Here is a 24,748-nt window from a genome sequence, read left to right as displayed (position 1 = left end):
CTCCCTTACAGTAGTTACCGGTGTATATGTACTCCGTTACCGTAGTTACCTGTGTTAAAGCACTCCGTTACCGTATTTCCCTGAGTTAAAGTATTCCGTTGCCGTAGTTACCAGAGTTAAAGTACTCTGTTACCATATTTCCCTGAGTTAAAGTACTCCGTTACCGTAGTTACCTGAGTTAAAGCACTCCGTTACTGTAGTTACCTTTAGTCAAAGTACTTCGTTACAGTAGTTACATAAAGTTAAAGTACTCCGTTACCGTAGTTACCTGAGTTAAAGTTATCCGTTGCGGTAGTTACCTGAGTTAAAGTACTCCGTTGCGGTAGTTACCTTTAGTCAAAGTACTTTGTTACAGTAGTTACCTGAAGTTAAAGTACTCCGTTACAGTAGTTACCGGTGTAAATGTACTCCGTTACCGTAGTTACCTGAGTTAAAGCACTCTGTTACTGTATTTCCCTGAGTTAAAGTACTCCGTTACCGTAGTTACCTGAATTAAAGTACTCTGTTACCGTAGTTACCTTAAGTCAAAGTACTTTGTTACCGTAGTTACCTGAAGTTAAAGTACTCTGTTACAGTAGTTACCCGTGTTAATGTACTCTGTTACCGTAGTTACCTGAGTTAAAGCACTCCGTTACCGTATTTCCCTGAGTTAAAGTACTCCATTACCGTAGTTACCTGAGTTAAAGTTATCCGTTGCGGTAGTTACCTGAGTTAAAGTACTCCGTTGCGGTAGTTACCTTTAGTCAAAGTACTTTGTTACAGTAGTTACCTGAAGTTAAAGTACTCTGTTACAGTAGTTACCGGTGTAAATGTACTCCGTTACCGTAGTTACCTGAGTTAAAGCACTCTGTTACTGTATTTCCCTGAGTTAAAGTACTCCGTTACCGTAGTTACCTTAATTAAAGTACTCTGTTACCATAGTTACCTTAAGTCAAAGTACTTTGTTACCGTAGTTACCTGAAGTTAAAGTACTCTGTTACAGTAGTTACCCGTTTTAATGTACTCTGTTACCGTAGTTACCTGAGTTAAAGCACTCCGTTACCGTATTTCCCTGAGTTAAAGTACTCTGTTACCGTAGTTACCTGAGTTAAAGTACTCCGTTGCGGTAGTTACCTTTAGTCAAAGTACTTCGTTACAGTAGTTACCTGAAGCTAAAGTACTCCGTTACAGTAGTTACCGGTGTATATGTACTCCGTTACCGTAGTTACCTGAGTTAAAGCACTCCGTTACCGTATTTCCCTGAGTTAAAATATTCCGTTGCCGTAGTTACCAGAGTTAAAGTACTCTGTTACCATATTTCCCTGAGTTAAAGTACTCCGTTACCGTAGTTACCTGAGTTAAAGCACTCCGTTACTGTAGTTACCTTTAGTCAAAGTACTTCGTTACAGTAGTTACATAAAGTTAAAGTACTCCGTTACCGTAGTTACCTGAGTTAAAGTTATCCGTTGCGGTAGTTACCTGAGTTAAAGTACTCCGTTGCGGTAGTTACCTTTAGTCAAAGTACTTTGTTACAGTAGTTACCTGAAGTTAAAGTACTCCGTTACAGTAGTTACCGGTGTAAATGTACTCCGTTACCGTAGTTACCTGAGTTAAAACACTCTGTTACTGTATTTCCCTGAGTTAAAGTACTCCGTTACCGTAGTTACCTGAATTAAAGTACTCTGTTACCGTAGTTACCTTAAGTCAAAGTACTTTGTTACCGTAGTTACCTGAAGTTAAAGTACTCTGTTACAGTAGTTACCCGTTTTAATGTACTCTGTTACCGTAGTTACCTGAGTTAAAGCACTCCGTTACCGTATTTCCCTGAGTTAAAGTACTCTGTTACCGTAGTTACCTGAGTTAAAGTACTCCGTTGCGGTAGTTACCTTTAGTCAAAGTACTTCGTTACAGTAGTTACCTGAAGCTAAAGTACTCCGTTTCAGTAGTTACCGGTGTATATGTACTCCGTTACCGTAGTTACCTGAGTTAAAGCACTCCGTTACCGTATTTCCCTGAGTTAAAGTATTCCGTTACCGTAGTTACCAGAGTTAAAGTACTCTGTTACCATATTTCCCTGAGTTAAAGTACTCCGTTACCGTAGTTACCTGAGTTAAAGCACTCCGTTACTGTAGTTACCTTTAGTCAAAGTACTTCGTTACAGTAGTTACATAAAGTTAAAGTACTCCGTTACAGTATTTCCCTGAGTTAATGTACTCCGTTACCGTAGTTACCTGAGTTAAAGTACTCCGTTACCGTAGTTACCTGTGTTACCTGTTAAACGGAAAGTTTGGAAAACCAGCGGAGAGCGGAGCTGCCGGAGCGGTGCATGCTGGGTGATCTTGAGGCAGCAGCCGGCTGACTCAACCTTCAGTTTGAGCCGTCCTGCTCTCCCCAGCTGCCCCGACCTGACGCCCTGTGGAAGGCAGCGCCTTCACCTGAGTCATGGACATCAGCGGAAGACGTCTCACGGTGAGCTCACCTGTTTCTGTCGGCACCTGGAGCCGGATGATGAGACTCGGCTGAAGCTAAAGCTAGCAGGGAAGATGCTTGTTGTTGTCGTTGGTGTTAGCTAGCTGCGCAGTTAGCTGAGGTAATGGACTTCTCTCTCACTTGTAGTGTGATGATGCTGATTTGTTAGTTTTTATATACATTAAATGGCCGTGTTTAGCGATATAAACTCTGTAAAGTGTCGACAAACTAATCAGACGTTAACATCGCTGATCATTTTAGCTTTTCCACACAGGCTACCCGAGCTAAGCTAAGTTAGCTGCCGTTACACCCCACCTCAGCCAAGTGTCTCGGCCTTGTAGTTTAATTAGACGGCTTCTAGTTAAAGCTAGCTGTTAGCTTCATGTCACATTAATCCCTGCTTAATCGTTTTTAGATCTACATAACTCCTCTCGGCTGTCAGGCTCAGCTAACGATAGCACTAGCCAGCCTGTTAGCCTGCTAAGCTAGATAGCTTCGTTAGCCTCCTAGCTTCACTTAAACGTCAGACAAGTGAGGAGAATCTGTCAAACTTGGCTAAGTCGAAAAACAGCCTGAACCGGCTGGTTTGTCAGTGTATAGACTGAGAAATAAACAGCTGTGGTGAGAAGCTGAGCTTATCATGAAGTGGAAAGCTCGTCTTAATAGATGACATATTGTTTTTTTCTAATTAATTAACTTTATGTTGAAGCTCTGGACCGAGACAGCTGCTGTCAGTAAACAGAATAATTCAGGTGTTTTACTGAAGTAAAAGTGGTGACAGCAAACTGTAGAAATACTCCAATAGAAGTAAAAGTCCAACAGTATGACCATCAAAACACACTTAACCCTCTGAACCACAACAAGCCGTTTAAGGGATTTTTTTTACCTTCTCCTCTCTGTGTTCTTGTGTTGGACTGCAAGATATTGAAATCTATAAGTCCTGCAGCTCTATGGACTCAGCACAATCATGGCTCGAATTGGGAACAACTCAAATGTGTCTTTTGCAGAATAACACAGTTAGAAGAATATATATATATATATATATATATATATATATATATATATATATATATATATATATATATATATATATATAAATTAACTTTAATTGAGTGTTATTCAGACTCTGGGGGTTAGTGAGTTCAGCACACAGACTAATTAAACGTTTTAATGTTTAGAGGCACAGAACACAGTTTGTTTTCCTTGGAAACAAAATAGAAAAAGGAAAAAACATTTCTGTTTCTCTTCTCTGAGCGTTCCTCCGTCATGAACTCGTCTTTCTGGACCTGCGTGTGTTTTGTCCCTGGGTGTAAACGTACCTGCTCGCAGGTATTCAGGGAGATAAGGCCAACAAAGCAAACACACACAGACCCCGCCCACTGCTCCGCTGGAGGCTGAGAACGCAGCTTCTTCCAGTTAGAAGTCAAAGTGCTGAGCAACTCTCATTTCAGTAATAAATGATGGTCAAATATTTATTTAAAACAAGTTCTTCCAGGAACAACTGCTGTTAAAGTTAACAAACCTAATTAAACTATCTGGAAAATCTATTCAGAATTCTATCTCTATTTTTAATCTCAGAGTTCTTGTGGAGAAATGTTTAACAAATAATAGAGACATAAAATGAATTTTAATGTAACTAAACTAACTAAAGTTACCATGTTTTTTGAAATGACATATCTCTAATCCTCAAGGACCCGTTTATCTTACTGGTAAAACAAAAACTTCCTGCAGATAAAAATCCTGCAGTGGACGATAGTATTGTAGTTGTTGTAGTTCAAAAAGTCCTTGAGATTTTGTCTTTAAAAAATGTATTTAGGATGAAGACAATGAATTGTCTTAGTGATTCTAATGTAATGCACACTGTTCTGATTCTAAAACGATGGACTGACTGAAAACACACACACAGATCAGACTGTTGGAGTTCATCCAGGAATTTCACAGAAGGAAAAAGTTTGGTACGAGGAGGTGATGATAACATCTTGTTTCAGGTTTGGATGAGACGTTTTTGGCAGACAGGAAAGTGAGATTAAGTAAGAGTTAGCAGAGAGTGTAAATAAATGTAAAACGGAGTGAGATTTTATAATACGTCAACATCTCAGGAATTTAAAAGTAGAACTTGTTGGGTGAGAAGCTGCAGGCTGGTCACAGTTTGTGTTCTCATGTTTGTTAATGTCTCAGCACTTGTTTCTCATTACCACTTTATTACTGTCAATTTGACGCCAATCTGTCCTCTTTTAGTGGTTCAGTAATTCAATTTGTGCCCCGGCTCAAACCACACATCGAGCTAATCGAGCCTGCAGCACCACAGACAGCTGCTCCTCGTCATTACTCGTGTTTATATGAAGTCAGAATGGACCTTAAAACACATGTTTTTATGAATATCCCTGCTGTGACAGATTATTTGTCTCTGATGACGTCTCTTCTCGCTCTCTCAGGTGTAGCCAGGAGGATTCGTTGACCGCCAGAGAATCATGGAGCCTGAGGTGATCCGCATGTACTCCTCGTCTCCGCCCCCGATGGAGGACGGAGCGGAGGAAGAGGACAACGAGTTTGGAGACTTCGGCACCTTCTCTGCCGTCCCCAACAGCATCAGCTTCTCAGAGTTCGACACCCCCACCACTTTCAACCAGACGCAAGCTCTGAACGCCACCTCCCCGCCGGAGCTGCTCAACAGCAGAGGGGTGATGGGCTTCAACCACAGCTCCTCTAACGGCACCCACGCCCCCAACAACGACCTGTCCAAGGCAAACGGTGTCCTGCCAGCGAGCCACCTGGGCAGCAGTCCCTCAGAAAGAACTGAGATGAAAAAGGTCCTCTCCGGCGCTCTGGATATCTCCGAGAGCGACCCGGCTGGCAGCGAGCCCGCAGACTGTAATGGTGGAGGCACAGAGGTGCTAACGAACGGGTTCGCCACCTTCGACGTTCAGGGAAGCCCTTCCTCACAGAATTCTGTCCACTCTCACATAAAAGGAACGTCCACCGAGGACACAGGCAGCGTCCCCGCCGGCAGCCCTGAGGACGATTTTGCAGACTTTGCAGCTTTTTCCAATGCTGAAGGACACCTCAGCCAGACGGCAAACGAGGACTTGGACAATCCCGCAGGGGGCAGCTGGCCGGCAGGGGCCGCCTGCCACGACGAGCACTGTAATCTAGAGCAGGGAACAACTTCAGAGGACAATGTCAGGGATACAAACAGAACTGGACCCGGCTCTGATTCCATATCTGTCCCTGCTGAGGCCCCGGACGGCTCGTGCAACACGGACCGGGGCTCTCAGGCGGACGCTGACTCTGGACAAAGGGACGTAGCCTTTGCACAAGAGCACTTAGACTCAGAGGCCGTTTGCACTAACAGACCCTGCTCTCTGAACGGGGTGGACGTAGCCCACAGGGACGATTCCAAAGACGCCGCGGGCTGCAGTGAAAACGACCTTTCACCCGACGCAGCTGAGGCAGGACAGTCGGACGGGAAGGGCTCCGGTAACGAGACGGAGACAGAAACGGAGACTGAGACGTCTCTGGGCCGGCCGCTGTCCACAGATGCTCTGGAGGAGTTTGGCGACATGAGCACCACGGGCTCCGTCCCCTCCCCACCCCTCCAAGGTGAGCCCGCCACGCCCGCCGACCACAGCCAGCTGGCAGAGGACGACGAGGATGAGGACTTTGGGGACTTTGGAGACGCCGGCTCGTTCGGTGGTCAGGGCTTTGCTGACTTCGACCAGCTGGACGTCCAGCCGGAGCAGAGCGGGTCAGACAGTCCTGCCCCCGCACCGGACGCCAAGGAAGACGACGACTTTGGCGACTTCAACTCCCCCAAATTTCACACGAGTGTGAATGAGGGAGAGGATGGAGGAAAATTTGCGGACTTCCCCGTCAGCGACAGCTTTGGGAACTTCAGCTCGGCGGCTGAAGGCGCAGACAGCGAGGCAGACGCAGGCTGGAGCGCCTTCGGGGAGCCGGAGCAGCAGCAGCAGCAGGTGGAGGAGGACGAGGGGGAGTCCTGGGCGGCGTTTAGCACCGAGCAGAGCGTCGCTGCTCCTGCAGAGAGCAGAGAGGAGGAGGAGGAGGAGGAGCATGAGGAGAAGCTGCAGGTGGAGGAAGTGGAGGAGTGGCATGAAAGTGAACCTGCAGTCAGCGAGGAAACCAGCAGGACAGACAGACAGTCGGTAAGAACTGTTACTCATCCATGGATGAACTACATTATGAAATTTGGAATTAATTAATAGCAAAACCAAGGGTTACCCACAGAGGTATCTATAGTTTTAATATTAATATATTAATTTGTATCAGTAACAGCCACCCAAACATAATGGAGGTGACATAAATTGTGTTTAATGTGTTCAAAACTTGATGCTCAGGGAAGTTTTCAGTGGAAGTATGTCTTTTCTTCTTTGATAAAATGAGACTCTCTTCCATAAAGGATCACTGACGGTTAAATTACATCAACAAACCAAAAGAGGAAGCTGATTTCGAAAAAGATCACATTTAACTCTCGTGTTGACATTCAGCTGAGTCACAGCCCTGACCGCCAGCCTCACTGTGTATTAAACATTAACCCACCCGCTAATGAGAGAGCTCGGCCCTCTGGGACACACCATCAACTCTGCCAGCAGGGAAAACAAATAAGCGGGTGGCGAGCGTCCTGAAGGGATCAGAGCAGGTGTAGGTGTGTGTGTAAGCGTGTGTAGGTGCAGATGAAAGCTGTGTTTATGTTTATTCAGAGAGAATCTCCTGCAGGCTCTGCTATCAGGAGGACCCCTGCTCAGGTCGTTAACAGCAGGATTCTGTCCCGGCTGTGTCGGTGCAGCTCGGACCGCCTGTCTCATGGAGCAGTGCTGGCGATGGGCCAATATAACCAGTGACAGCCAGCAGACAACTGGGTCAGAAGCGTGAAAGTGTCTGGCCTGCTATGGCTGTGAGTGCGAGGTGAAGGACATTTTCTCTCTGTCTTGGAGAGAATAGTGCACCAGAATTCCTTTTCTCTCCGTACTCACTTTTCCCAAAACAATCCCAGTAACTCTTCCACCTCTGCAGTGTGGTGGACTCTGTGGTTTTTCACGTGTCTGGTTTGCTTCCACTATGTGCTTTTATCAAGCGCACCAAGCACTGTAAACAAATGTCTTCCGTCTGTTGGACAGACTCTGTGAGGGACAGAGTGTTCTGTGATGTGTGAGTCTACCGTGCTGCTGTTGACTCTCACATTTCTGTGTTCTGCTTGGCTTCCTTCCTATGGTTCGGACTGCGTTCTCACCTGCAGTGAACCAAACTGAGAGCGCAGAGCTCCATGTTTTAGAGGAGCAAAGTTCATTTCAAGAGCGCTAAACAGCCCCTCAGCATCACAATAGTGATGTCACAATACCAAACATTTAGACCCTGTTTAGATGGAGACGACCTGGACAGAAGACGCAAAAGTCTGTGAAATTCAATGTCGTATGCAGCCAGGTGGCTAGGTGGTACTGAAGCACTGACACACAACACCAGCAAGAGCTCAGCATCAAAACACTTCTCTTCTCTCCTACTTCTCTTCCTAGTAGCGCAAAATAGCCTACAGTCTCCTTTTCTGTTCTGTTCTGTTATATGTGATAATTTAGCTGAACTGCTGAAATGACTCCTGATGGTTCTCAGAGCTGCAGGGCAACTTGACTGTCTGACTGATGGAAACAGTCCGACATGTTTGTTGTTGTTTGCCTGGACTGCACATGGATGTTACGTAGACGTGACGAGAGCCGTCTAAACAAAAGGCACATCTGATAAAATATTTTGTCGTTTTCACCCAAGAGCGTTGTCATGTTAACAGGCCTTAGTCGTCCATGTCCATGCCAGTGAAACATGATTAGATACCAGACAATGAATCTGACTCTTACTACATACTAGATTTAAAAAAAGAAATGAAATAAATGAGCACAAGTTAAAGTATCCACACATCTATTTTTATTGCAAACACACAGTTTATTGTCTGAACTTCACCTAGTAGACTTTAATCAGGTAGTCAGATGTTGTTTTTAAGGTTTTGGACAAAAGATGTGACTTCATCCGTCCACATGAACTGTCAGTGAGAGCAGCTCTGATGTGTTTAATCAGCTGCTGTTCTCTCAGCAGGCGTCGCTGTCGAGCCGGCTCGAGAAGCTGTTTCAGGGCAGCTTCCCTCAGACCGCATCGCTCTCCGTGGAGGAAGAGGTGGCGTCCCTGAGGATCCTGTTGGGACCTCCAGGGGAAAAACCACATCCAGGAGTCCAGGATGAGGAGACGAGGTTGCCATGCAACAGGTGGGTGTGAGCCTCCTCAGAGGGCCGCGAGTTTAGAAGTGAAGAACTGTGACAGGAAGTCTCACAGAGCAACAAGTGATGAGCATCTTTTAGATAGGCCAGAGACGTTATTTTTACTGAGGATTTTATATCTCTCACAGTGTCCTGATGTTGATTAGTTCAGATCAGAGACTGAAATCAACAACTCCTGTGTTCTGTGAGGGAAAATGACTGTTTTTGTCAAAAGAGTCTGGTGACCTGGTGTAGACGTGGTCGCAGCAGAACACATTTAAGCCAACGAAAACACCCAAAAAAGAAAAAGATTATTAGTTTAAGTGTGTGCTATATAAAGATTTATTTTTCTTACTGCTGTTAGAGAGCATTTTATGGTGCGAACTGAAACACATCCACCAGACTTGATTGACAAAATCAGCAATTTTACCTCACAGAACACATGAGTCTAACATCTAACGTTAATGCCACCTCGTTTAGTTTGTTTGTGTTATTGAGCCTCCTGTGGTAACCTCATCACTGCTAAAAAAAAAACCTGTAAGAGAACACGGCTGGAGTCGGCCTTAAAAACTGCAAAAAAAAAAGTTAAAATGACTGTCATTTTAAGATTTCAGTTAAATTCCTTTTCATTTATTCATTAATGGATTAATTTTAACAGCTGCATATTAATCTGCTGTTCCCTGTTTAATCTCACTGAGATTTATTGGCTTCATGAGTAACAGAACAAAGCTTTCTGCAGTGTTGGATTGATTTAAATTCCTCCATGTCTTCTGACTTCTTGTACACTCCTGCTCGATGGTTGCCAGACATCTTTTGATTTATTGTGGGAAAAGCTCGGGTTAATTTAATTACATTAAGGGTGACTCCATTCCATGTCGTGGTACAGAGCAGAAACAGCTGCACGGACACTAACTGGAACTGAGACACTGTTAATGTGATCAGTTTTACTCTACTTTTTCTCTAAATGTTTGGTATGAAAAGGTTCCATATTGAGCTTTATATTGTAAATTATGTGCAGGGAAGAGAAGCTTTGCTGTTTGAATGTCTCCATTAAAACATATCTTGTCTTGCCTGTGCTGCGTCCATCAGTTCTGTGTGTGGCGGCGTGTGGACGCAGCTTCAGGACATCCACGAGTCGTTCGGCCTCAGATACCAATGGGGAGGCTCCTACTGCAACAAAGCGCTCCTCTGCTGCCTCGGCATCGACACCCGCAACATTGTAAGTCCCTTGATGGTTCTCTGATTCAAATTTATAGTAAAATCTCTGCAGCGTGCACTCATAAGTGATTTGTATTAAAGAGGTTTTATTACGACCTTTTTTGAAGTTAAAATGTGCAGATAACCTTCTGATTTAGGAAGTGTATTTTTAGAGGTGATTTAATGAAGCTTCAAGTTGTCTGTGACCCCTGCTGGCACCGAGCTCCTTCTCCTCCCACATGAGCTCGAGAGTAGCAGAACTTCTCCTCTCAACGTGAACTTTATGGCAGGATTGTGAGTTTTTTCTAACCTGCTTTCATGTGTGCAGCTGTTCACAGGACAGAAGAAGCAGCCGGTCATCGTGCCCATGTACGCCGCCGGCCTGGTGAGTTGCTCATCTGCTTCACCTCCACAGAAATCACACTGTTTTTGTGAAAGTTTCCTTTTAAAGAATTTTTTTAGAGTAGAGGGTATATATAAATATATAAAGTAGAGAGAAACAAAAAAAGTAAAATTTTATTGATAATTGAATTTACTTGAACTGAGAAAAAACAGAATCTATGGATAAAACATTTTTTTCAAGTGACCACAAGTTTTTGATTTGATATTTTCTTTTTAATTGAATACATTTTTATTTATAAATTTTGTGTAGATTTTGTATTTTCTTTGATACTTTATTTTACAATATTTAAAAAACAAGAAAAAAATAACTCTACATAAGTTTTTCCAAGAGCCCTCAAGTGTTTGATTAGATTTTTCTTTCATTTATTAATTTATTTATTTGCATTTATAAGCAGGTGTATGTATATTTTTTTTATGTGATGTTTTTAGATAAGCCCTTAGTGGGTTTCTACCTCTCCTGCAAATTGATTCAAAAATAGAACTAAATAACTATATTGGGAGAAAAATGCCTCTCCTCTCCTGTCCTCTCCTCTCTGCTCTGTGTAAACAGCCTCTCCTGTCCTCTCCTCTCTGCTCTGTGTAAACAGCCTCTCCTGTCCTCTCCTCTCTGCTCTGTGTAAACAGCCTCTCCTGTCCTCTCCTCTCTGCTCTGTGTAAACAGATTTTCAGTGAATATTTGTCACGTGACTGTTGGTCTCAGCAGAATCAATCATGTCTTCACAGTGTCTCTGAGGAGCAGAATTTAATGTTTTTAACAGGATCTGGTCATTCTAAATGCGCTTATTTTGGGCAATTTTTAAAAAATTAAACACAGTAGAATAAAGTGTTTTTTTAAATGAAATATGACTATTTAAGTTCATATTTGGAATTTGTCACACATGATTAGTGTAATAACTGTCAGAAATGTAAAAATCCCGATGATAATTTGTGTTTTTAAACGTTCTGGTTAAGATAAATGGTGTAATTTAATGATAATTTAGTGTTCAGAGAGTTAAAATGCTCATGAAGTCACTGAAAGGAGATTTTGTCCCGACTCAGCAACAACCATGGCGTTTACATTATTCTGTTTCTGCTCTTCCCAAGACTGAAAGCCCTGTGACCTTTCCACTGATACCTGTGCAAATGTCCTTCTGTCTGTCTCTGTCCCTGTCTGTCCCTGTCTGCAGGGGATGCTGGAACCAACCAAAGAGCCTGTGAAGCCCGTCTCTGCAGCAGAGATGATCGCTTCGATAGCCCAGGCGCCTCCAGCGGCTCCAGAGAGCAGCTCCTGTCCCGCAGACACAGTCCAGGTCTGTCCACACACACAAACACACACACACACACACACACACACACACACACACACACACACACACACAGCTGTTATTATATATCTGCTGACACCTGACGACGAATATTCAACAGGCTGATCAGCTAATTAATTACAGTTTAAATAATGAGGCTCCTGTGGCTCATGAAGAGACCCAAACCAACATGTTTTTACAGCATCTAAACGTTTTTTACAGCATCTACATTTTATTACAGCAACTATTTTTTTACAGCATTTAAACATTTTTTTACAGCATATAAACATTTTAACAACCTAAAAATTTTTCACAGCATCTATTCAGCAATTCATTTTTTTTACACCATCTAAACATTTTTTTACACCATCTAAACATTTACAGAACTTAAGTACTAAAAAAAAACCCCAACACATTTTGATGTAATTTCTGTTTGTAGTGGCAACACAAATAAAAGTGGCAACTTGTTATTAATATATTTATTTAAGTGTGTGTTTTGTTAGTAGTTTTGGTTGCACGGTTTTATTTTGTTATTTTATATATTTAAGATATTATAATATTATTTATTTCATATTCTAGTTCATTATATGAGTGGCTTACAATAGTCTGAAAATGACAATAATATTGTTATTAAACAAAACAAACCGGAGGAATTAGTGCATCTATTGGGGACTATTTTCAGCGGCTGATTAATCCACATTTAGTGCTGTAGTGAGTCAGTTCATCAGAGGAATATATATGTGAGTATGTGTGTGTATAAACTGACATCCTGGCTCCTCCAGCAGGAGGCGCTCCCACCCGTCCAGTTCGACTGGAGCAGCAGTGGCCTTACCAACCCTCTGGACGGTAGGTGGCCCCGCCCCCCTCGCTGCTCTGAACTCTCCTGCTCGCTCTGCTCTTGTTCCCCTCTCATGTTTCTGCCTCTTGTAGAGTTTCCTGACAGCCTGTAGATGTTTCAGTCTAAATAACTGCAGCCACGCCCACCGGCTCACAGCCAATCAGAACAGAGCGTGCAGCCTGTCATGTGGCTGCTGGTATTTTCACGTCCTCTCAGCATGCAAATGTCGGATTATTAACAGTTTTGTAGAAAACTTTTTTCATTAAAGGAAAAGTCCACAATCAACACCGCAGCTCCGTCCGAGCCCACAGAGGGTCAAAAATTATTTTTAATAATCTAAACTAGATATTACACTGGGTCTCTGCCTGGGTCAGTGGGTAAGGTGACGTGGATTTTTCCTTTAAACCTCAGAATAAAAACATGTCTGCTCTGCATGAAGACTTGTGTCTAACATTTAGCTGATTCTCTGATCACTGACACGCTGCATGTTTCTGGTTTCCTCTCTCTCTGTCTCTCTCTCTCTCTCTCGCTCTCTCGCTCTCTTTCTCTCTCTCTCTCGCGCTCTCTTTCTCTCTCTCTCTCTCTCTCGCTATCTTTCTCTCTCTCTCTCTCGCTCTCTTTCTCTCTCTCTCACTCTGTCTCTCTTTCCTCTTGCTCTCTCTCTTGTTCTCTCGCTCTCTTGCTCTCTGTCCTCTCTCGCTCTGTCTCTCTTGCTCTTCTCTCTCTCTCGCTATCTTTCTCTCTCCTCTCCTCGCTCTGTCTCTTTCCTCTCCCACCTCTCTCTTTCTCTCTCTCTCTCTGTCTCCCTCCCTCTCGCTGTCTCTCTCGCGCTCTCTCTATCTGTTCTCGCTCTCTCGCTCTGTCTTTTGCTCTCTCTCTCTCTTTCCTCTCTCTTTCTCCTCTCTCTCTCTCTCTCTCTCTCTCTCTCTCTCTCTCTCTCTCTCTCTCTCTCTCTCTGTGTCTGTTAACCTCGGCCGCCCGGCTCTGCAGCGAGCGGAGGCTCGTCTCTGTTAAACCTGGATTTCTTTGGTCCTGTGGAGGATTCAGGCTCCACCAGCTCACCCTCCATCCCAGGTCAGCAGCTGCTCTCCGCCTCCTCCTCTTCCTCCTCCTCCCTCCCCCCCCTTTTCTGCCTCTCGCTCAGTCTTTGGGATAAAACTTTCTAAATATCAGGTTCAGATCAGATCCAAAGTTTGACATTAAGTTTGAATTTTGAAATTTCCGATTTTGAAAACAAGAATGCAGCCAGCCCATTTACCAACAGCACCTACAGACAGACGAGGATATTAAATGTCAAAAACGTTTTGTGTAAAAGTTTTACAGAAACACTGAAAACGTTACTTTTCTTCTTCTCTCTGCTGTTATTCTGCCGACTGAGAGCAACTTTTATAATTTACCCCCTGGAGGGTTGACATCAGATGAAAATACAAATTGCACTCTGCTGCAGAATGTGATGCTCTGTAATATCATCAGTGTAATATTTTTGGCGGATAAATTAATTTTTAATTCTTACCAAAAAAATTCAGGATGAATCAAATGCAGCTTTCTTTTGTGCATAAAAAACAACAACAACAACAACAACAACAACCTTAAAACGGCATCAGAGCTTTGAAGGTCTGAGCTGTTTCTCCCTCTGTGACTTTTTTTCCTTTTGTCTCTTTTTGTTTTCAGGAGTCGACCCGGAGCTGTACGAGCTGACGACCGCCAAGATGGACCCCGGCAGCTCCGGCAGCCGGGTGGCAGATGCCTTCGCCCGCCTGATGTCCACCATGGAGAAGACCAGCACCTCCACCAGGTCAGAGCTCATACCAACAGCATGTTTTATAATCTGATGTTTCTTCCATGATCTGTCCTAGTGCAAATAGTTTGTTTTTGAGATGTAGAATACAGTCATTTTGAAGAAATATCACAATTCTAAGCTTCTTTTTGGTTAATTTTTCTGACAAACATACATCACACATCCATCCGTCAGACTTTTCATACAAACAAAATGTAACACAAAGTGCTTCACCCCCACAGACCGAACAATGAATGACTTCATAATTAATTCATAAGAAATAAAAAGAAACTCTGTTAAATCTCATAAATTTACAGTTAGGAAACTATGGCGGTGTATTGGGGCCAAGTATGAAAACAATAACACAGACCGGGGGGAGGTGGGTAATATTTCAAGAAAAAAGTGGCAGATTGATGAGATTAAAAGTGGCAAAACTAGGAGAAAAAAGTTGCAGATTTATGATATAAAGTTGCAAATCTACAAGAAAAAACTATTTTTTTCATACTTGGCCCTAATATGCCATCGTAGGAAACAGCAGATGCAGCAACAGATTAAATTTAATAAATTCATTAAAATGATACAATAAATAAACAGATAAAAATGATAAAAATAATAAAACGTAAATATAAAAATTTCACATTCTCTGCTGCCCTCATGATCTGTTTATTTTTGATGATTTATTTATTCACATTTGAAAAGAAAAGTGATTAGAGATGTTAACTGAACTCTGAAAATTGGCATGCATTAAATGACTATGGTAAAAATATGTTATTAAAGTCAATATAAACAGCTGCTAGTTTGCAAGTTTGAGGTTTAGGTGCCTTGAAAGTGCTTGAAAAGTGCTTAAAGTGCTTGAATTTTCCTCTGACAGGAAGCCGAGGAAAGAGGAGAATCTGAGCGACGAGGCGGCCAAAGTGATCTCGGGCCTGCCCGACCTCTCCTTCATGCAGGCCAAAGTGCTGATGTTTCCCGCCACGCTGACGCCACTCGGCTGCCAGGCCACGTCGGACTGAAGCCCCGCCCATTGCCCTGACATCATCCCACTGGCCCCGCCCACTGACTCGGCTCATTTTTAACGTCTTCTTTTTGTTCTCGCTGCGGCTCAGCTTTCCCTCTTTCATACTTTTTTTTTTTTTAATTTTTTTTTTATTTGCGCTTTTCAACTTTTTAAAGAAATAAAGTGAAGCATTTACGACCACAGGAAATAGGAGAGGCCGACGACCTGCACATTTAACAGAATAGGATATTATTAATTAATTCATTAATTTATAGACTTGATAATTTATAGAGGAAGGTGTAGAAGTGTGTGCTGTTCATATCTAGAAGAATCATCATCGTGTATATAATCAGGGATTAAATGTTTATTTTCCTTTTTGTTTTTTATTCTGGATGATTTCTCTGTGGTGGGAGTGTGTTCGTGTCTGTCTGTGAAGGAAACACTGGCTGAATCAAACTGAAGTGGAATACGTGTAAGTTTAAATTAATACATTTATATACATATATAAAATCTAAATATATATATAAATATATATATATATTTATCGACTTGAAACCACACTGCCTGCAAAATCCAGCTGAATGTTACGTACCCTCGTCGTCTTTAAGTTTTTTACCTGCACTAAGTTTATATTTTAAGCTTTCTTTAACCCGCACTGTCCTCTCGCTCTCTCTCACTCTCTCGCTCTTGCTCTCGCTGTGTCTCTCTCGGGCTCCCTCTCTTGTCCTCTTTCTCTCGCGCTCTTGCGTTCTCTCTTGCGTTCTCTCTTGCATTCTCTCTTGTGTTCTCTTCCATCTTTTTGTAATTTAATTCAGCTTTTTTTAGCATAACTTATGTCTATTACTTCCCTTGCTGTGGCTGCATCCATCCACAGTCTCCAGGACTGTTTTTATTTTATTTGTTCGTTTTGGAAACTTCCATGAAGAAATGCTTGTCAATCTGTCGATGCATTTTCTACGGAAGCTCCTGAGAGACGAGTGAGAAAATGTCCTCTAAGTCAGAAAAAAACATTTTTCATCGTAATCTATGTGACGTTACATTTGCCAATTAAAAATAAATTTCTAGCCAAAATAAAGGAGCACATTTATTTTACATAACCTGTTCAGTAAAAAGCTGCAGCCACAGTGACGCTACAAGCCTCCACATAATTACCGTATAATTTGGTAGTTAGACACTTTTCTCATCAATCTTCATCAAACTGTCTGGAGCCATTTTTTTAAATAATTGAATGGAATCTGAGTTTGGTTGATTCAATTTTGGTTAAACTTTCAAATTTAGAACTAAAAGAACAAAGATATTAAATAAAACTAACAACGATAAATTGGGCGACAAGCAGCAGAAGAAAATCTGCTTTTAGTTTGGATTGATTAGTAGATTTTATAATCCTAATCGTAAAAAACAACCTGAATATTGTTTGTTTTATTCCAGGTAGGTTTCAATTTCTGCATTTACTCTAAACTCAGTGTGTTGGCACGTTATGTAACATTACTGCACGTCTCCAAATGTTAATATTTTAATATATATCAGCGCTGCTCTGCAGTTATTGTTACCTGTTTGATGTTACGTTAGCTGATAAAAATACATTTCTAGCCACAAGAAAGACGCACTTTAATTTTCCATAACTTGAGAACACTCCTTATGTTTAGATTGAAATTAAAACACCTGGAATAAAACATTAAGTCCTATTAAAAACACAGGAGTGCTGCATTTCAGCCCCTTTGTGGCCAAAAAGAGTATTACAACAACAAACACATTAAAAACAGTACAAACTTTTTCCCCCCACCTGTTTAACACTTTTTTTTAAAATTCTACTCACATGATTTCACCAGATAATATCTTAGTAAAACATTTTTATCACCTGTTATGTTGTAAACACAGAGAGGAAATTATCTAATGATCTCTGCCTCTCAGAGCTTCCGTAGGCTCAGTTTTCTTTGTTGTTTTTATTTTTATTCCATGTTTATTCCAGCGGCAGTGGCTGGTGTTCGTGTCGCTCTCACTGTTCATTGTTGTTGTTTTTGCGGGGTGAAAATGGGACTTTTTTTTGTTCATTTTTTTGGTTAAAACCACTGAAACTCAAACGTTTCTCGGCAGTGAAGGTCGACTCACATCAGAAGGGAATTAAGGGACCAATTCGTGCTTCATGTGTCGGGTTTATGTACACTGTTCCTAATATGAAGTGCTTTTTGTTGTTGCGGCTCTTATTCGCTCATGTTTTGTTCTTTTTGCTCATACTACTGTCAGCCCCGTCTCCCAGGAGGATTTTGCACATTGTAAAGATGAAATGGATGTAATCATAGTTCACTGTGGCTTTAGACTGTGTACAGTTAAACTATGGACTGTAAAATGTACGGGAAAATTCCTATGGAAAAAAACTGAATCACTTGAAGAGCCTGTCAAAAGGTTATCGTGCATGCCCAGGTTCTTTTGAGACTATAAGTGTGTAAATTTTACTTTTAGTGTACACAAGAAATTAAAATAGTTATCTTCTCTGCTTGTTTCTGTTTCTTCTGCACAAAGTTTTCACCCTGTCACACATGGAATACACTCTTTAGAAATTAAAATAATTTTAATCATGCAATAAAAACAGCAAACTAAATTATAAAAGTAACTGTCAAATAAAAATGTGCATTTAGATTATGTTGCAATTATTATAAAAAAAATTGAATTTTACATTTAAAGACAGAATAAAGTAGAATTAGTGAATGGTTTCTTTGAAATAAATAGATACAGAAATGGCAAAATGTATTACATGTAAAAATATAAAATTTGAAAAAGATGCATGCCAATTTATTACATGTAATACATTATTTTTGCTATTACTGTATTCCTTTATTTCTACGTTTTCATTAATTTATGTATTTAAACAATTATTTTTACATTTACACATTTATTTATTTTTTGCCATTTTCCATGCTTTATTGAAAGTGACAGATGTAAAGGGGGAGACAGAGGGGAGGACATACGGCAAAGGGACCTCAGGCCAGGTACGAACCCGGGTCTGCCGCAGCAAGGACTCAGCCTTAATGGTACGTGCTCTACCAGTGTGAGCCACCAGGACGCCCCGATATATATTTATTTTTTACAGAAGTGCACAAGGGTTAAAAATAATTTATAGAGCACAGTATACATGCTTGTTTCTGTTTCTTCTGCACAAAGTTTTCACCCTGAACTCGTGTCACACGTGGAATTTAAATTAAATTAAATTGTCAAGTAAAAAATCTATTAAATAAATATGCATTTAAATTATTGTAAAAATAATGCATTGGAATTATTTACTAATTTCCTATTTAAAGAGAATTAAGTAGAATTAGTCAACGGGAAATGTATTATTTTTATAATTATTTTTGTTGTTTTATAAAACAATTTGAATACAAATTTTTCCAAATAAAGTTCTAAAAAAAAATGTCAAACAACAAAATAAATGTGTTGAGTTCGAGCAATCAATAAAAAAATAATTCAGCATTAAAACTCAGCAAGATAAATTATTTAAATAAATGTAAATTAGTCAAAATAAAATATACTACGAAGTAAATTTGCATTTAAGAGGTTTTAAAAATGTCATATATTCATTTATTTCCAATCTGTGGATTGAGTATTTTATTCATAAAACATGGATAATATTTCATTATTTACAGTTGTTGACAGTGTTTGCTGATTAAGTGAGAAGATAATTCCCTTCACCCAAAAAAATTAAATATGAATTTTGAACCATTTTTCAAATTCCTGTTTAATAATGTATCTTATTTGCATATTTAAACATACAGTTCAGAAAACTTGTAATGTAAAAATAGATACATTTGAATTTTTTTACTAATTTCACATTTAAAGACAGAATGAAGTAGAATTAGTCAATGGCAAAATGTATTATTTTTATATTCATTATTATTAGGGCCACGGGGCAATCTCACCCAGCACTGGTCCCTGCAGCAATGCAATAGCTGTAGGGACCAGTGGTATTGTTATACTGTGGATTTTTTCTTCTTCCTCTTCCGAACACAATTTCGTCCCGCTACTCATGATACAAATTATAGATCAAAGCATGCGGTTTGATCGGGATCGGTGTGCTATTACTTTTCTCTACGGAATATGAATTTTTAACGATGTAAGTAGCGAAAAACTGCGCAATGGAGATTTTCAAACGTCTGCTTCTCCGGCATGATTTCACTTAGAGACTCCATTTAAACTTAAAACAGTAGACACAAGTCTTGGGCGTAGGGCAAACAGATGCGCCACCAACACGCACCAACAGCCCCATTGACTCCTATATTAAAAACGCAGGAAGATTTCTGTAAAAAAAAAGCATATTCAACAGTTTTTCAGATCGCTCTTAAAAAGCTATTTCTTAATTTTTCTTCACAAAAAACATATGTTCAGGAAGAACTCAGGACGCTCAAAGTGAAGTCGGATCAATGATAGGTATTATGGTTTTGCCAAAAATGCTTTCTGTTAGAGGCCAGAAATTCCAGTCTGTCCACCTCTGGCTGCTGTCACTGTGGTGGAAGATTCCACAGCTGTTGATTTCCATTGATTGCTCTGCTCTGATTGGTCGACCCCGAAGCCTTTCATCCTTTCATCCATCTCTCACAGAAAGAGAGAACCAGACTGAACTACAGACAGACAGACAGACAGACAGATAGACACACACACATACACACACACACACACAGGTAAATTTATGTGATAACAGTTACAGATACACACACACATGCGTGTGTAAGTGCCCACACTCCTCCAGATACACATGCTTCTCACACACACACACACACACAGGTAACTTGATTTTAGTGATTTTAGTTACACACACACACATGTATAATTGTACATGTATAATTGCGCACACTCCTCCAGACACACGTTTCTCACACACGCACACACGCACACGCACACACACACACACACACGTCAGACTATCTGCTGGAGAAAATGCTGACAGGGCAGCTACAGATACACGCACGCACACACACACACACACACAGGTCACTTTATGAGATTACAGTTACAGATACACGCACGCACACACAGGTCACTTTATGTGATTACAGTTACAAATACACGCACACACACACACACACACACACACACACACAGGTCACTTTATGTGATTACAGATACACGCACGCACACACACACAGGTCACTTTATGTGATAACAGTTATAGATACACGCACGCACACACACACAGGTCACTTTATGTGATTGCAGTTACAGATACACACACACACAGGTCACTTTATGTGATTACAGTTACAGATACACGCACGCACGCATGCACACTCCTCCAGATACACATGCTTCACACACACACACACACACATTTGGAGGTTGAAAGGGCATAGGTTGCTGTATAAATAAATACTTGAAAAGGAATGCTTGTTGTAGGTGTGCTCCTTGTATATATGTATATAGTATCATAACATTACTAGTATTAATTGTTTGAAATCTCATCATAGTGTAAACGCATGGGCAGTAGCACCCATGGCCCTTTCAGAATTTCCCCAGAGGAAATTTTCTAGTTAGGGCCTCGGGGCAATCGCACCGAGCACTACTGTTATACTGTGGATTTCTTCTTATTCCTCTTGTGGACGCAATTTCGTCCCGCTACTAGTCGATGACTAGTTGATCGGGATCGGTGTGCTATTACTTTTCTCTACGGAATACGAATTTTTCGCGACGTAAGTCGTGAAAAACTGCTCAAAATTTTGCATTGAAATGAATGGGACGGCCGACAAAAAATGAGCGAAAAAGAACAATCATTGGAGATTTTTAAATGTCTACTTCTCCGGCATAATTTCACCTAGAGACTCCATTTAAACTTAAAACAGTAGATACAAGTCTTGGGCGTAGGGCAAACAGATGCGCCACCAACACGCACCAACAGCCCCATTGACTCCTATATTAAAAACGCAGGAAGATTTCTGTAAAAAAAAAGCATATTCAACAGTTTTTCAGATCGCTCTTAAAAAGCTATTTCTTAATTTTTCTTCACAAAAAACATATGTTCAGGAAGAACTCAGGACGCTCAAAGTGAAGTCGGATCAATGATAGGTATTATGGTTTTGCCAGAAATGCTTTCTGTTAGAGGCCAGAAATTCCAGTCTGTCCACCTCTGGCTGCTGTCACTGTGGTGGAAGATTCCACAGCTGTTGATTTCCATTGATTGCTCTGCTCTGATTGGTCGACCCCGAAGCCTTTCATCCTTTCATCCATCTCTCACAGAAAGAGAGAACCAGACACACACAAATACAGACAGACAGACAGACAGACAGATAGACACACACACATACACACACACACACACACACACACACACAGGTAAATTTATGTGATAACAGTTACAGATACACACACACATGCGTGTGTAAGCGCCCACACTCCTCCAGATACACATGCTTCTCACACACACACACACACACACACACACACACACAGGTAACTTGATTTTAGTGATTTTAATTACACACACACACATGTATAATTGTACATGTATAATTGCGCACACTCCTCCAGATACACGTTTCTCACACACGCACACGCACACACACACACACACACACACGTCAGACTATCTGCTGGAGAAAATGCTGACAGGGCAGCTACAGATACACGCACGCACACACACACACACAGGTCACTTTATGAGATTACAGTTACAGATACATGCACGCACACACAGGTCACTTTATGTGATTACAGTTACAAATACACGCACACACACACACACACACACACACACACACACACACACACAGGTCACTTTATGTGATTACAGATACACGCACGCACACACACACAGGTCACTTTATGTGATAACAGTTATAGATACACGCACGCACACACACACAGGTCACTTTATGTGATTGCAGTTACAGATACACACACACACAGGTCACTTTATGTGATTACAGTTACAGATACACGCACGCACGCATGCACACTCCTCCAGATACACATGCTTCACACACACACACACACACATTTGGAGGTTGAAAGGGCATAGGTTGCTGTATAAATAAATACTTGAAAAGGAATGCTTGTTGTAGGTGTGCTCCTTGTATATATGTATATAGTATCATAACATTACTAGTATTAATTGTTTGAAATCTCATCATAGTGCAAACGCATGGGCAGTAGCACCCATGGCCCTTTCAGAATTTCCCCAGAGGAAATTTTCTAGTTAGGGCCTCGGGGCAATCGCACCGAGCACTACTGTTATACTGTGGATTTCTTCTTATTCCTCTTGTGGACGCAATTTCGTCCCGCTACTAGTCGATGACTAGTTGATCGGGATCGGTGTGCTATTACTTTTCTCTACGGAATACGAATTTTTCGCGACGTAAGTCGTGAAAAACTGCTCAAAATTTTGCATTGAAATGAATGGGACGGCCGACAAAAAATGAGCGAAAAAGAACAATCATTGGAGATTTTTAAATGTCTACTTCTCCGGCATAATTTCACCTAGAGACTCCATTTAAACTTTAAACAGTAGACACAAGTCTTGTGTATCGGTGTATTAATCCACGTTTCGATAGGTCATATAGTTTTTTATCAATCCCTGTTCAATGACCATGATCATGTTTGGAGAAATTCTGAGATTATAATGGGTGTGTATTGCACGGAATGTTCGTGTCAGAGTGTGTGATGTCATCGCTCAGAGTGTAGAGGGAGAGGTAAAACTGTCAAAAAATAAATTTGAAAACTGCACTCCAGGCCGCAAATTCCACTCTACAGAAATAATTTATACATAGAAATGTAGGAAAATTTGTCTTCTCACTCACAATCCTCTGGTAAAGCTGTCAGAGTTATAGTTTGGGCGTACGATGCAAAGATGCGCCACCAAAACCACCAACAGCCTCATTGGGTCCCATATTAAAAACGCAGGGAGATACTTGAAAAAGGGATATGGAACAGTTTTTTTAGATCGCTCCAACAAAGCTATTTTTTCATTTTTCTGAAAAAAAAAACATATGTAGACGTTCAGGAAGAACTCAGGACGCTCAAAGTGAAGTCGAATCAATGATAGGTATTATGGTTTTGCCAAAAATGCTTTCTGTTCGAGGCCAGAAATTCCAGTCCACCTCTGGCTGCTGTCACTCCTTCGGAACTTTAACAGGTGGTATCAGGTAATTCTGTTGATTGCTTTGATCTGATTGCCTTTGATCTTTGATGTGATTACAGTTACAGATACACACACACACACACACACATGCGCGTAAGTGCGCACACTCCTCACACATGCATACACCTGCTTCAAACACGCACACACGCACACACAGGTAACTTTGTGATTTTAATTACACACACAGGTAACTTTATGCGATTTTCGCTACACACACACACACACACACAGGTAACTTTATGCGATTTTCACTACACACACACACACAAATGCGCGCGTATGCGCGCACACTCCGCCACATACATGTTTCTCTCTCACACACACACACACACACACACACATTTTGAGGTTAAAAGGCATAGTTTGAAATCTCTGAAGAATCTCATCATAGTGTACACACACCGGCAGTAGCCCCGGTGGCCCTTTCAAAATTTCCCCAGAGGAAATTTTGTAGTTATTATTATTATTATTATTATTATTATTATAATTGTTATTATTATTTTAGAACTCTTTTAGAAATTTAAACCCTAATTGAATATAATTTTACAAAAAAAGAAAAAAAAATTAATTAATTAATCTCAAACAAGATAAAATAAATGTGTAAACTATGAGCAATTAGTAAAATTGTATAAAAGATCTATGAAGCCTTCTTCTTCCTCCTCTTATCACAATAACCAGCCTGTAATATATATTTTTTTAATTAGATAGTTTTATAAACACATTTTTCCAAATAAAATTCTAAAAAAAATGGTCAATTTATTACTTAATCTCAAACAACATAAAATAAATGTGTTGACTATGAGCAATTAATACAAAAATAATTCAGCATTGAAACTCAGAAAGATAAATGATTTAAAAAATGCAAAATAGTAATAATCAAAGTAAATTTGAATTTAATAGGGTTTCATAGCCTCATTTAAATGTTTATACAATCTTGGGATTTTATATTTTATTCATAAAACATGGATAATATTTAACCATTTGTGTATTATTTTTTTAATTAGATGTGAATGTTAACCATTTTTTCCAATTCCTGTTTAATAATTTTGTTTCTCATTTGCATATTTAAATATACATTTCAGAAAACTTGGGATATAAAAACCGTCATAATGTAGTATTTTGTAGTATTAATGTGTATTTATAGTAATAGTATATATAGTATATATACTATTACTATATAATATATATATATTATATAGTATATATAATATAGTATAGTAATTCAATCAATTAATTAATTCATCTCAAACAACATAAAATAAATGTTTTGACTAAGAGCAATTAATACAATCGTGTAAAAGATCTATGTAGCCTTCTTCTTCCTCCGCCTGTCTGCTGTGTCAGCGCCATAGGTCAGCGCCCATTGCCAAATGACTACACTACCCATGATTCATAGCCTGTGGTATTTCCGGGTAGGTATTGCTGACAGCCAT

General features: G+C 40.5%; 1 protein-coding gene across 5 annotated transcripts; it reads left to right on the top strand.

The window, feature by feature from the left end:
• The first annotated feature begins 1,892 nt into the window (after positions 1 to 1,892).
• Positions 1,893 to 17,688, top strand: aftpha (aftiphilin a). 5 transcript variants are annotated; one of them, XM_059331481.1, is made up of 10 exons: positions 1,893 to 2,448; positions 4,884 to 6,611; positions 8,542 to 8,711; positions 9,792 to 9,921; positions 10,228 to 10,284; positions 11,468 to 11,590; positions 12,367 to 12,430; positions 13,413 to 13,496; positions 14,094 to 14,217; positions 15,071 to 17,688. In XM_059331481.1, the coding sequence occupies exons 2-10, from the start codon at positions 4,920 to 4,922 to the stop codon at positions 15,210 to 15,212; spliced, it is 2,586 nt and encodes an 861-aa protein (XP_059187464.1). In that variant the 5' UTR covers positions 1,893 to 2,448; positions 4,884 to 4,919; the 3' UTR covers positions 15,213 to 17,688. The 5 variants fall into 5 exon arrangements, with proteins under 5 accessions (XP_059187464.1, XP_059187499.1, XP_059187491.1 ...); XM_059331490.1 differs by having other exon boundaries at positions 1,894 to 2,448; positions 8,545 to 8,711; XM_059331498.1 differs by having other exon boundaries at positions 1,894 to 2,448; positions 12,370 to 12,430.
• The last annotated feature ends 7,060 nt before the right edge of the window (positions 17,689 to 24,748 follow it).

The sequence above is a fragment of the Centropristis striata genome, chromosome 1, assembly GCF_030273125.1.
Source record: "Centropristis striata isolate RG_2023a ecotype Rhode Island chromosome 1, C.striata_1.0, whole genome shotgun sequence".
Classification (NCBI taxonomy): domain Eukaryota; kingdom Metazoa; phylum Chordata; class Actinopteri; order Perciformes; family Serranidae; genus Centropristis; species Centropristis striata.
Note: the sequence above shows the minus strand (reverse complement) of the source record. Positions and strands in the feature narration are given on the sequence as shown.